Here is a 12,028-nt window from a genome sequence, read left to right as displayed (position 1 = left end):
CCAATGACTCTTAACTTTGTATATAAAGCAGGGGCAGCTATCCACATGCTTTATTCTTATCTAAACAACCTCAACCTTTGGACTGGCTCTTTGGCTTTCCTCACAACTGCAGGACCATTGCAGTCACCGACGGCATGTGAAATGGAACAGTGTTTGATTTAATGTTTTATGTTCATCTTTCTTGCATATCGCTTTGTGTTTTACGACAAGAAAGACTACATTTCCGCCCTGTTTTCACTTGAGCTAAACTACTTGGTTTTGCTTGACCATGTGAAGATTTCAGTATTCTCTTCACGCTAGCTTCACTTGGTTGCTATATCCTGTGAAAACAGACTTTTCGTAAATTTCATATCAATCTGTTCACTTGGTGATGCCCTACAGTTTGCCTGTGTATTTTGGTTAGATTATTGCACGAAAGAGGAGAGAACAGATGGCAGTGGAGACCCACGGTTCTTCACTCTCTGCAAGTTTCTTTCGCTATAAAGGAACAGTATCACTGAGTCTAAAAGAAAAGGTTGCCTTGACTTACAGATTGTCGTGTCTATAAATAAATACCTTATATAACAATAGAATTCGGAAAGACATTCCGTTGCTAAACTTGTATGTGAAGCAGTAGTTGAGCCCACCAGGGTCTGTCACTGAGAAGCAGCTGTGCAATGCAGTCTGAGATGCTTCAGTAATATTGACTTCTTAACCATTTGTTTTTAAGCTCTGTGCTATGGACAAAAACCTGGAATTTGACAGAGACTTTCGGATTAAGCACTACGCTGGAGACGTTATGTAAGTGTGGTTCTTGGGCTTGCTTTCTTACTACCTGTTAACACCTCCTCAAACACACTTTTTCCGTCACACACTGCCTTTTCTCCACTGCAGTATAGCCCAAGGTAGCCTTTCTCTTCTTTTGCTTTTTGTAAAGTTTAGGGAAATGTTTGTATATGTTTTGCTTTTAGATAGTTTTTTGGTGCTGCTGCTGTGCTATGCCACTCATAGCTTCCCATGATTGGTCTGTGATTATTCCTCTGCGTAGCCACAAAACAACTTTTCAACCTCCCTTATCAAGGGTGTTAAATAAATAAATAAATAAATTGTTAGGCTATTTAATTTATATTATTGTACCTGAAGAATAATTGTACTCTGTGGGTTAAACCACAGCACCTAGAGCTTGCCGATCAGAAGGTCGGCGGTTCAAATCCCCGCGCCGGGGTGAGCTCCCGTTGTTCAGTCCCGGCTCCTGCCAACCTAGCAGTTTGAAAGCACGTCAAAGTGCAAGTATCATATATTCCAGCGTATAAGACGACTGGGCGTATAAGACAACCCCCAACTTTCCCAGGTAAAATATAGAGTTTGGGATATACTTGCCGTATAAGAAATACGACCCGGCGTGTAAGACGACCCCCGACTTTTGAGAAGATTTTCCTGGGTTAAAAAGTAGTCTTATACATAGGAATATACAGTAGATAAATAGGTACTGCTCCGGCGGGAAGGTAAACTGTGTTTCCGTGCACTGCTCTGGTTCTCCAGAAGCGGCTTAGTCATGCTGGCCACATGACCCGGAAGCTGTCTGCGGACAAATGCCGGATCCCTTGGCCAATAAAGCGAGATGAGCGCCGCAACCCCAGAGTCGTCTGTGACTGGACCTAATGGTCAGGGGTCCCCTTACCTTTACCTGAACACATGTTTACCTGGGCACTTCTTTCAAACACAAAAGCTAAACCCTTCCATAATCCCAGAAGCCATTTATTTCACTGTTCTTCCTCAAGAATTTGCTTCTTGGCATATTTCATGTGTTGCTGCATCTGTATAGTTTTAATGTAGCAACACACACATGAAACTGTGCAATTTCTGGAGGAAATATTAATGTAAGGGAAACATGAATAGAAATGTGAGACGAGAGGAGTGACCAGTGGTTGGGTATGATGGGAGTTAATAGCTCAACAATACTCGAAGGACCACTGGGTTAAAGTGTTTCACCATATAATCCCAGTAATATTACCTGCAAGGTAAAAAGGTAAAGGTAAAGGTACCCCTGACCGTTAGGTCCAGTCGCAGATGACTCTGGGGTTGCGTGCTCATCTCACTCTATAGGCCAAGGGAGCTAGCATTTGTCCACAGACAATTTCCGGGTCATGTGGCCAGCATGACTAAGCTGCTTCTGGCGAACCAGAGCAGCGCACGGAAACACCGTTTACCTTCCCGCTGATGCGGCACCTTTTTATCTACTTGCACTTGACGTGCTTTCGAACTGCTAGGTGGGCAGGAGCTGGGACCGAACAACAGGAGCTCATCCCATCGCGGGGATTCGAACTGCTGACCTTCCGATTGGCCAGCCCTAGACTCTGTGGTTTAGACCACAGCGCCACCCATAAATCCCAATGTCCCAGCCCTGCAAGGTAGGTCAGTGCTATCTTGATAGCCCTGTTGAGCTATTTTATAAGATCTACATTTTAAAAATCATAGGCTTGGACATGGGCTGAGGTCAAGGTAACAGGGGTGTGTTTAAGGTTGTATAGTTAAGTCCACAGCTGAGATGAGATTTCAGCCAAGGACTAAAGCCATGTGTATTTTTTATCAAACTTTATCTATATAATCCAAATAACAAAACAGAACTTCTTGAAACAGACACATAAGAACCAAACCAAACCAAAGCTGTGCATATTTTCTAGTTTAAAAGTACACGCCAATTTCTTAACAGTAGAACTTGCCCTATTGGCGCGTACTTTTAAACTAGAAAATATGCACAGCTTTGGTTTGGTTTGGTTCTTATGTGTCTGTTTCAAGAAGTTCTGTTTTGTTATTTGGATTATATAGATAAAATTTGATAAAAAATACACATGGCTTTAATTGCTAGCTAAATTGGGCCACATCGTATAGCGTCCTGTGTGAGAGGAGAAGAACAAAGGTGAGCTTTCACAACTAGTACACCTTCTCTCCAGGAGTTTGTCATCATGTCACTGTGTATGAAGTATGTTTTATTAGCTTCTGATTTAGCCCACTGGAAGTCTACCAGGGAAGAGAGAACCCCTGGTGCTGTTAATTTTCTGCTTGGTAAAATGTGTGTTGTCGCAGTACTGATAACCATGTGTTGTTGAGACTCCTGTGATCCGTTCCAGACATGGTAACTGTCTCCGCAGTAGGAGGCAGCAATGGTTATGAACACCAAGCTACTGGAAACTGCAGGAGGAGAGAGTGCTCTTTTGCACTCAAGTCCTGTTTGTGGGCTTCCCATAGCAATCTGGCTGGCCACCATGAAAACAGGACACTGGAACTACATTGGCTCGATCCAGCAGGCTCTTCGTATGTACTAAATGCCTCTCCCTTTCAGTGGCCAATTGTTACTTTTGTCACTTGAGGTTCACTGAAATTAACTCTCTCTCTCTCTCTCATTTACCAGCTACTCAGTTACAGGATTTATAGATAAAAACAAGGACACTTTATTTCAAGATTTCAAGCGCCTGATGTACAACAGGTAAGGAGTCAAGCTTCAGACCTGCAAAAGGGTAAAAAGAGTACTGGGAAATAATTCATAATGAATTGAAAAAAAATGTTTAAAAGTACTTTTTAAAAAAACCTAGAGCCCTTTTTGCTGAGGTTAATTCAGTTGGATATTCCCAGGTGTCAAAAAGGGTTATTTATGTACTGTGGCCCGTGTTTTGTTAGCCCAAAAGTGGAAAATGAGCGAGGCCCCAACTAAAGAAGAATGGAAACTTAAACTGATGAAATATGCGCTGCTTGCGGACCTAACATATAGAATAAGAAAGCAAGAAGAACATACATTTAGAGAAGATTGGAAAATGTTTATTGAATATATGGGGGGGGAATTGTGTACACTTGAAAGCGTTGGCAGCATTAAGATAAATAAAAAAGGTAAAGGGGCCCCTGTCCATCAGGTCCAGTCGTGTCCGACTCTGGGGTTGCGGCGCTCATCTCGCTCTATAGGCCGAGGGAGCCGGCGTTTGTCCGCAGACAGCTTCCAGGTCATGTGGCCAGCATGACAAAGCTGCTTCTGGCGAACCAGAGCAGCGCACGGAAATGCCGTTTACCTTCCCGCCGGAGCGGTCCCTATTTATCTACTTGCACTTTGATGTGCTTTCGAACTGCTAGGTGGGCAGGAGCTGGGACCGAGCAACGGGAGCTCACCCCGTTGCAGGGATTCGACCCGCTGACCTTCTGATCAGCAAGCCCTAGACTCTGTGGTTTAACCCACAGCGCCACAACAGTGTAAACAAGTTTTGATGGATGTAATAATAATGGAATACTAAATGGTTTAGTTTATGTAAAATATGCAGGGATTTATGATATGCAAAATGAACCATGGAAAGAGAAGAAGGGAAGTCATTGACATTTTCAGGTTGCTTAAATGAATATTCCAAATGGTAAAACAGAAAAATTAATAAAAATTATACAAAAAAAGGGAGTCAAGCTTCAGCTATTCATATGTCTCTTCACTACAGCTGACCAAATATTACTGACCTTTTCACTCCTTTTCTCCCTGGCTTTGTAGCTCCAATCCCGTGCTGAGAAAGATGTGGCCAGAAGGCAAGTTGAGCATCACAGAAGTGACTAAGCGACCACTGACTGCTGCTACCCTTTTCAAGAACTCAATGATTGCTTTAGTGGACAATCTGGCATCAAAGGTAATAATGGGTTTCGGTTTAAAGCAGGGGTGGGGAACCTTAGACTCAGGGCTAAATGTGACCTCCAGGCACTCTCCATAGGACATATCCCCTCACCAGCCCTGTTCTGCAACTTCCTAGAGTGACTTAGATAAAATGCATTCTTGAACTGTCATCATGCCTGGATATTGAAACCTCATGACTTTTCATGTGGCTGGAATGTAGCTTACTGTTCAAAAAAGAGTCACATACTTTCCCTGTGGCCGCTCTTGCCTTTGCCCCAACTCACAATTCATGAGTAGCCTTGGCAAAGTAGCCCTCATGATGGAAAAGGGTCCCAACACCTGGTCTAAAGTCAGTTTTTTCCATCTATGTAGGAATTCATTATTTAAAAAATACTAGGCTTCCAAACAGCAGCAGCAACACAGAATTCCTACAGCATGTTCTATGTTCAGAGGGTTCGATAGTGCTTATTGCAGTCCTCCTGCCAACACTGAAGAAGGACATTGATCCTTTTTTGAAGATGAGAAAGCTGAGGTTGATAGGCTAGCTGACCCGGGACTTGAACTGGGCTCTGATGTTTTCCAGAGGTATAATTTCTAAAGATAGGTGATGGGTGCAAAGCTTGCCAGGAAACCACTCTGACCTGGAAGCATGAACCTTTAGTCTAATACGTGGTAGAATTGGTTAACTGGTTAATTGGTTAGTCTGGGGTTTGTATATGACTGGTGGTGTGCTATGATTGGTTGCAGACTTAGTTGGTATTTTTATGTTCCATTGCTGCATGAGCAGAATGAGAAATGGGGCACATTTCACAAGCTCTCTTGACCTGCAGCCATTCTTTTTCTGTCTTAGCTTTACACCAGTAGGGGAGTCAGGACTTGCCCAGGGGTAATGTAGATAGGATCTGCAACAAGCTAGCTATTCCTTCTGATTGCCCCCTCCCTGTGCTTCTGGAGCTGTCCCTTTCCTCAGTCTTAGGCTGGTTTAGTTACAGCAGCATAGGATTTACGTCGACAACGTTATGATGCTGTAAATTTCCTACACGATCATAACCTGGGCTTATGTTGGCATAGAGGACTTGGTAGCAATCCAATCCCTGTCTGGTCAGCGTAACTTAAGGATAGAATACTACTAGCAGCCAACTTTATCCCATGCAAGCGAAGATCTTGGCAAAGGGCTCTATAAGCCACTTGTGCCTTGCACCCCCAGCAAGAGTAGCGCTAGAGGGTTCATCAGAAGCAGAAAAGCTTCAAAAATGAAGCATGTAAGGAAAAAAAACCTCTGCTGTTATTCATACAAGGTTGGCTCCTGTATCTAAGCTCACGCTGGAGCAGGTCAGTGCAGCGCTTTTGAGGTTTATTTCGGTGTGTTTCTCCATCCTGGTTTGTTTGTTTGCTTGTTTTGTTTTGTTTTTACTGACTTGAACCTTCTTTTGCATTATGGGCATTAATCACATGATGAGTAGACAGTGCTCTGTGTGAGGCAAAATTAGTGAAGCCCTAAAATCTTAATTTAAAAGGCGAAGCAGTAAAGAGACCCAGGGAGAAGGTACAAACAAAATGCATTAGGAGGTCCCATGGGGATTTTTTTCCTGCAGAGTGTGTAGGAAAGGTTCTGTCTTGATCATTCAAAAGTTTTATGTGCAATATTCTCCTTAATGAAGAAGGACCACTGAGTTCTTCAGAGCAGCAATGTGGACATAAAAGTTTGACTCTTTGGCAGCCATTAAGAGCTTTACAGCTGTCAAGCCAATATGTGAAATAAATGGGTTGTAATGGTTGCATTAAATTTTCTGTTATGAGGGAAGCATAGTATTGTGTGCTGACAAAATGTGCTGTTCAAAAACTGTCCGGTGTTGAATAGCATTAACTTCATTGCTGTCTTTATTTTATTTTCGTAAGATTACATTTGCAATGCTAGCTAGCTAGCTAGCTAGCTAGCTAGCTACACACACACACACACACACACACTGTATACAGTGGTGCCTCGCTTAACGAATGGCCTGCTTAACGAAATTTCCGCTTAACGAAAGGTTTATTCTAGTGGAGGTTGCCTCGCTAGACGAATTCGTTTTACGGAAAATTCGTCTAGCGAATTGCGGTTTCCCATAGGAATGCATTGAAATTCAATTAATGCGTTCCTATGGGCAAATTTTTTTAAAAAAACAATTCAATGCATTCCTATGGGATTCGCTAGACAAATTTTTCGTTATAAGAAAAGACCCGTTAGAATTAGATTCGTTTAGCGAGGCACCACTGTATATTCCTTCTATATATATATTGCTTCTATATATATTGCTTCTTAAAAGAGCTGCTGTGGTTACTAATATGCTGTCAATATAGCAAATTAAGAATGTTGATACTTACCTGTAAAGACTTAAAACAACTTGGGACCAGCTGAATCCTTCAGCGATATAGACCTAACTGGTCGCTAAGATCTTCAGCCAAGGTACTCCTGGTTGTTTCACAACCAACAGTGATCCATCTTGCAACAACCCAGAGGAGGATCTTTTCTGTTGTGACACCCAGCCTATGGAACAACCCTCCAAGATGATGCAAGTGCCTGCTTGCTTGCTACGAACTTACCAATTATCCTACTTTTATATTATTTTGCATAAAAATCTTAAAGCAGTTCACAATAAAACAAAAGTACAACACAAATGTATTAAGGCCAGTGTATTGCGTTTATCTGGACTTGATTGCTGCTGTATTTGTTGCTTTGTTGTAGTTCTAATGTCTTCTTATGAACTGCTTTGAAATTTTTATGAAAGGTGAATAAAAAGTAATTTAAATAAAGAGAAAACAGTTTAATAATAATTTAGAAACCTGCTGATCCTGTTAATGGTCTCCTATCAGTACCTCTGATTCTGGCCGAATATTTTTGCTTAGATTCTCCATCTGACCTTCAGACTTTCCCCTTTTCCATTCAAATCAGTGGAGCATGTAATCCAGTCAAGAGTCTTCGGTGATGGAGCCATTGGCAGAGTTGTCTTATTGTTCAGACTATATTAGAGTCCTGATTCACAAGCTCTTATGTTGGGGGGGGGATTACCACCCAGCCCAATTAGCACTCAGAGACTTATTTAACAATTTGACTGATTACCCTGCAGTCCCTTCCTTAGGCTGGAGATTGGGAATGGTGCACAAACTAAATCCCCACCTAAATTGTTGTCAACTACTCTGCAAATATTTGGCCTGAAAATTAACCTGTTAAATTTTTGAAATAAATGCACCTAATTTTGCTCTGACTCTCCAGGTTCAGGATCTAATGTGTGAGTTATGGCATGTCAAGTAACTGCCTGTATAGATCTCAGATTTTTCTAGCACATAACCTCAGTCCATTTGTCTGTAGGGATTTGCTTGCTTGCTTCTTGCCCTATGTTCCTTGTGGGTGAGGTGGGCAAATATTCTCTTTCTTTCTAAAATGTCGTTTTGTGACTCACTAACAGTGAGAATGACCAGCCATGCCACTCAGTGGATGGAGGAATAAGACTGCATTAGAATGTTAATAACCAAGATATCAGTAGGTATGTAAAAGCCTCCATTTAGGAGCATTTGTTAGGAACAGTACGCCCAAAGCCTTCTCTCAACCTTTGTTGTTGTTTAGTCGTTTAGTCGTGTCCAACTCTTCGTGACCCCCATGGACCAGAGCACGCCAGGCACTCCTGTCTTCCACTGCCTCCCGCAGTTTGGTCAAACTCATGTTCGTAGCTTCGAGAACACTGTCCAACCATCTCGTCCTCTGTCATCCCCTGCTCCTTGTGCCCTCCATCTTTCCCAACATCAGGGTCTTTTCCAGGGAGTCTTCTCTTCTCACGAGGTGGCCAAAGTATTGGAGCCTCAGCTTCACAATCTGTCCTTCCAGTGAGCGCTCAGGGCTGATTTCCTTCAGAATGGATAGGTTTGATCTTCTAGCAGTCCATGGGACTCTCAAGAGTCTCCTCCAGCACCATAATTCAAAAGCATCAATTCTTCAGCGATCAGCCTTCTTTATGGTCCAGCTCTCACTTCCATACATCACTCTCAACCTTTATTTATTGTTATATCAGGATCAAAACAATATCTGGGCACCATAAAAGCTAAATGTGCTTTTTTCTCCCTTCCCTGTCTTATTAAGGGGGCTGTGTCCTCTCATTTCTTGTCTAGCAGATCTTGTACATCAGGAAATAAAAGATAAGAGGTGTTTCCCATGCAGCTTTTTAAAAATAGTATCTTTGGACTGATTTATGCTCCTGCCATGTGTAATAGAGTGTGGCTGATAAATACTAAATCCTTAGAGTTGCCTCTTGAGGCTTTGGGCCTCTTTCAAAAGATCACCAGGGGGTCTTTCCTTAATGTTCCTTTCACTGACAGCTGTAGTGAGTGATGGACCATTGTGAGACTGGGTTTTTAAATCTCTGGGGACCCCTCGTTTGTTTCTTAATCTCTCATTTGCTGGCTGAACCTGCTCCCTTCTCTTTCCTCCTTGTGGTTTCATTTGTTTCCACTGCAAATGAGCTTTGTCAGTGTACTTAATTCCATCACTTAATAAACCAGGCACCTACCGTGTTTCCCCTTTTTTAAGACGTAGTCATTAAGTAAGCCATGGCAGCATTTTTAAAAGTCCAAAATAAAACAAGCAGCACGCAAAGGCACCAAATTCAATCCAGTTTCAATCAAGTATTATTAATCCAAAGAGAAAACAATAAGAGAACCATATACAAGTGCTGACACAAGAGCCAAAATCAAACGTTAAACAGATAACATGTACAAATTAAAGGCAAACCAGTCTTTATAGTCTTTGAGGCTATCTAGCGGTCAGCAAGTGGCAGCAGGTCGAACGAGGTGTCAATGGTAGTAAGACAGGCTGCCGGCGTTTTTTTGCCTGTTTCGCCCATATGACGGGCTTCTTCAGTAGTTCTCCTTGTACTTTTATGTTTAGTGCATTCACTGGTGGTATAAACCAGGTCTTATTAGTATTCGAATTAAGACACTAATATACATATAAACAGAACAAATATCAAAAACAGTACTTACAATTTGTATGAAACCACTTATCTTGGCTTAGGCCACAATGCTCAGGTGTTTTTTCAAAAGGTTCTCTCATTTACATATTCACTGGTAATACAAATCAAATTCTAATTATTGTTTGAAATAATACAGTAATACAATTTCTAAAATACATGTACACATAAAGAGATACTTACATTTCTTGTATTCAGAGTATTTTTGGTTTGAGCATGTATTGACTAAGCAAATATCCTGTGTTTGGAGCACACTTATATACAAAAAGTTGGTTCACAGGTGATAATAATTAAAGATGACAATTAGGAGGGGGCAGAAGAATGTGAGTACTGATAACACTTACAGTATCTCTATGATTACTGTATGTTATACTGCTAGTGTGTTCGTTTAAATGAATACAGAAAGGTCAAGATCTGAGTTTAAACCGTCCGGTTGTAATGTCTTAAACATAAAAATCAATTTAGTTTCTTGTTGTCTCAATATTTTTAGGATATCCTGCTTGTGGTATTTCTTGGGTGTGTACTGCCATAAGCCAAAAAACATTAAATCGGAGTCACTGTGTTTCATTTGTAAAAAATGAGGTGTAAGAGGGGCTTCCATCACTTTATTGCGGATGCGTGATCTGTGTTCTCCTATACGTACCTTTAGTGCCCGCGTGGTGCTGCCTATATACAGTTTGTTGCAAGGGCACCGTATGCAATAAACTACGTTCTTGGAGTTGCATGTGGTCATGGAGTTGATTTTAAAAGTGAACTGCATATGTTCACTTTTTATTTCTTTTACTTGTAAACTGTAGGGGCACATATTGCATGAGCCGCATCTATAGTGGCCTTTAGTGACAATGGATGGTGATTCCAAACAATCAGCTTTGACCAATTGATTGCGCAAAGTTCCTTTCTTCCTCAACCCTAAAAGGGGGGGATCTTTACAGCCAGGTATGTCTTCCACAATATGCCAATGTTTATATATAATGTTTCTAATGTGGCTGGCCAGGGGTGTGAAATCCATCCCCATGACCAGGCGGCTGGGTTTTCTGTTTTTAATGCTATCAGACCGTGTTTCAAGCAAATTTTTTCGATTGCGACCGTCTACACGTCTGTATGCGTCCTGTATGATACAATTAGGGTAGCCCCGGTTAACGAGAGCTTTTTCTAGCTGATGAGCCGCATTTCTATAGTCTCTCTTGTCTGTAGCATTCCTTTTCAGTCTGATTAACTGTCCGTATGGTAAATTTCTTTTTAAATGAGAAGGGTGACTTGAAGAGTAATGGAGTAGGGAGTAACAATCCGTTAATTTCTTATATGGTTTGAATGCCAAGGTGTTTCTATTTGAAATGTAGACCACTACATCCAAAAATGGAATTTCTTTTTTGTGATACTGACAAGTAAATTTTAGATGGGAATCCAATGTGTTCACCCATTCTTGGAATGCAATACATGTTGCTTCAGATTTAAAAATTATGAGCAAATCATCAATGTATCTTTTAATCAGAATGATGTCATTTGTAAAGGGGTTAGATTCAGAAAAAAAATGTTTGTTTTCAAAGTCAATCATGTGAATGTTTGCTACCGATGGGGCCAATGCCGCGCCCATAGCAACCCCCTTGGTTTGGATGTAGAAGTCATTTTTATACCTGAAGAAATTATTTTCAAAAACAATATCCAGTAATTGGATTAAAAAATAATAAGGAGGGGTTTGTTCTTGTCTGGAACGTAGTAAATTTTCAATGGTCCCTCTTATGGTCTCTAGTGGGATATTAGTGTAGAGAGAACCTACATCGAGTGTTGCCAGGATCGCTCCTCTAGGCACGGGAAGGTCTTCCAGTTTAGCAATAAGATCTTTAGTGTCTCGGATATATGTGGTGGTGGCAGTGGAGTATTCAAATATAAATGAGTCTAGGTACTTGGATAAGGGTTCAGTGAGTGAACCAACAGCTGAGACAATAGGACGGCCCGGGGGTGGTGTGATATTTTTATGGATCTTGGGGAGAGTGTAAAAGATAGGGACCCGTGGATTTTTACAAAGTAGGAACTCGGCGGTTTGTATAGAAATATAATCTAGCGCTAGAGCCTCATTGACCGTGATACGAATAAGGTTAGAAACTTTCTGAGTGGGATCATAACTAAGAGGTAAATAATATCTTCTGTCGGCCAATTGCCTGTTTATTTCCCGTTCATAAGTGACTGTGTCCATAAAGACAATAGCCCCTCCTTTGTCCGCAGGTTTAATTGTGATGGAGCGGTCATTCGCCAAGTTATGAATTAGCTCTTGTTGTTCTCTAGTTATATTATGTCTAGTAGGGATATGACGTTTTTCCAATCTGTCTAAGTCTTTTATAATTTCATGATGAAAAGCTTCTATCCTAAAATCCTGGTTATGGGGGATGAAGGTTGATTTGGTTTTAAAAGG

The 12,028-nt window shown here is 41.3% G+C and overlaps 2 protein-coding genes across 2 annotated transcripts in view; one reads left to right on the top strand and one right to left on the bottom strand.

Annotated features, from left to right (window-relative positions):
- The window catches only part of MYO1D (myosin ID), a 166,596-nt gene that overhangs the window by 59,437 nt on the left and 95,131 nt on the right, over positions 1–12,028 (top strand). The window contains exons 12-14 of the mRNA XM_035136261.2: positions 710–780; positions 3,392–3,466; positions 4,502–4,634. Coding sequence (XP_034992152.2) covers positions 710–780; positions 3,392–3,466; positions 4,502–4,634 — 279 coding nt within the window. The remainder of the gene's footprint in view (positions 1–709; positions 781–3,391; positions 3,467–4,501; positions 4,635–12,028) is intronic.
- On the bottom strand, positions 9,464–11,804 carry LOC132593146 (uncharacterized). The gene is made up of 2 exons (XM_060282343.1): positions 9,632–11,804; positions 9,464–9,544 (listed from the first exon to the last, which is right to left on the bottom strand). Exon 1 carries the CDS (start codon positions 11,210–11,212, stop codon positions 10,007–10,009), a length of 1,206 nt encoding a protein of 401 aa, XP_060138326.1. The 5' UTR covers positions 11,213–11,804; the 3' UTR covers positions 9,464–9,544; positions 9,632–10,006.

This window comes from Zootoca vivipara, chromosome 13 (genome assembly GCF_963506605.1).
Source record: "Zootoca vivipara chromosome 13, rZooViv1.1, whole genome shotgun sequence".
In the NCBI taxonomy this organism is placed as follows: Eukaryota; Metazoa; Chordata; class Lepidosauria; order Squamata; family Lacertidae; genus Zootoca; species Zootoca vivipara.
This window is presented reverse-complemented; position numbering and strand designations above follow the sequence as displayed.

Excerpts from the sequence above, each read along its gene's own strand:
- LOC132593146 (XM_060282343.1), bottom strand. The coding sequence starts at position 11,212 with ATGGGCGCGGCATTGGCCCCATCGGTAGCAAACATTCACATGATTGAC.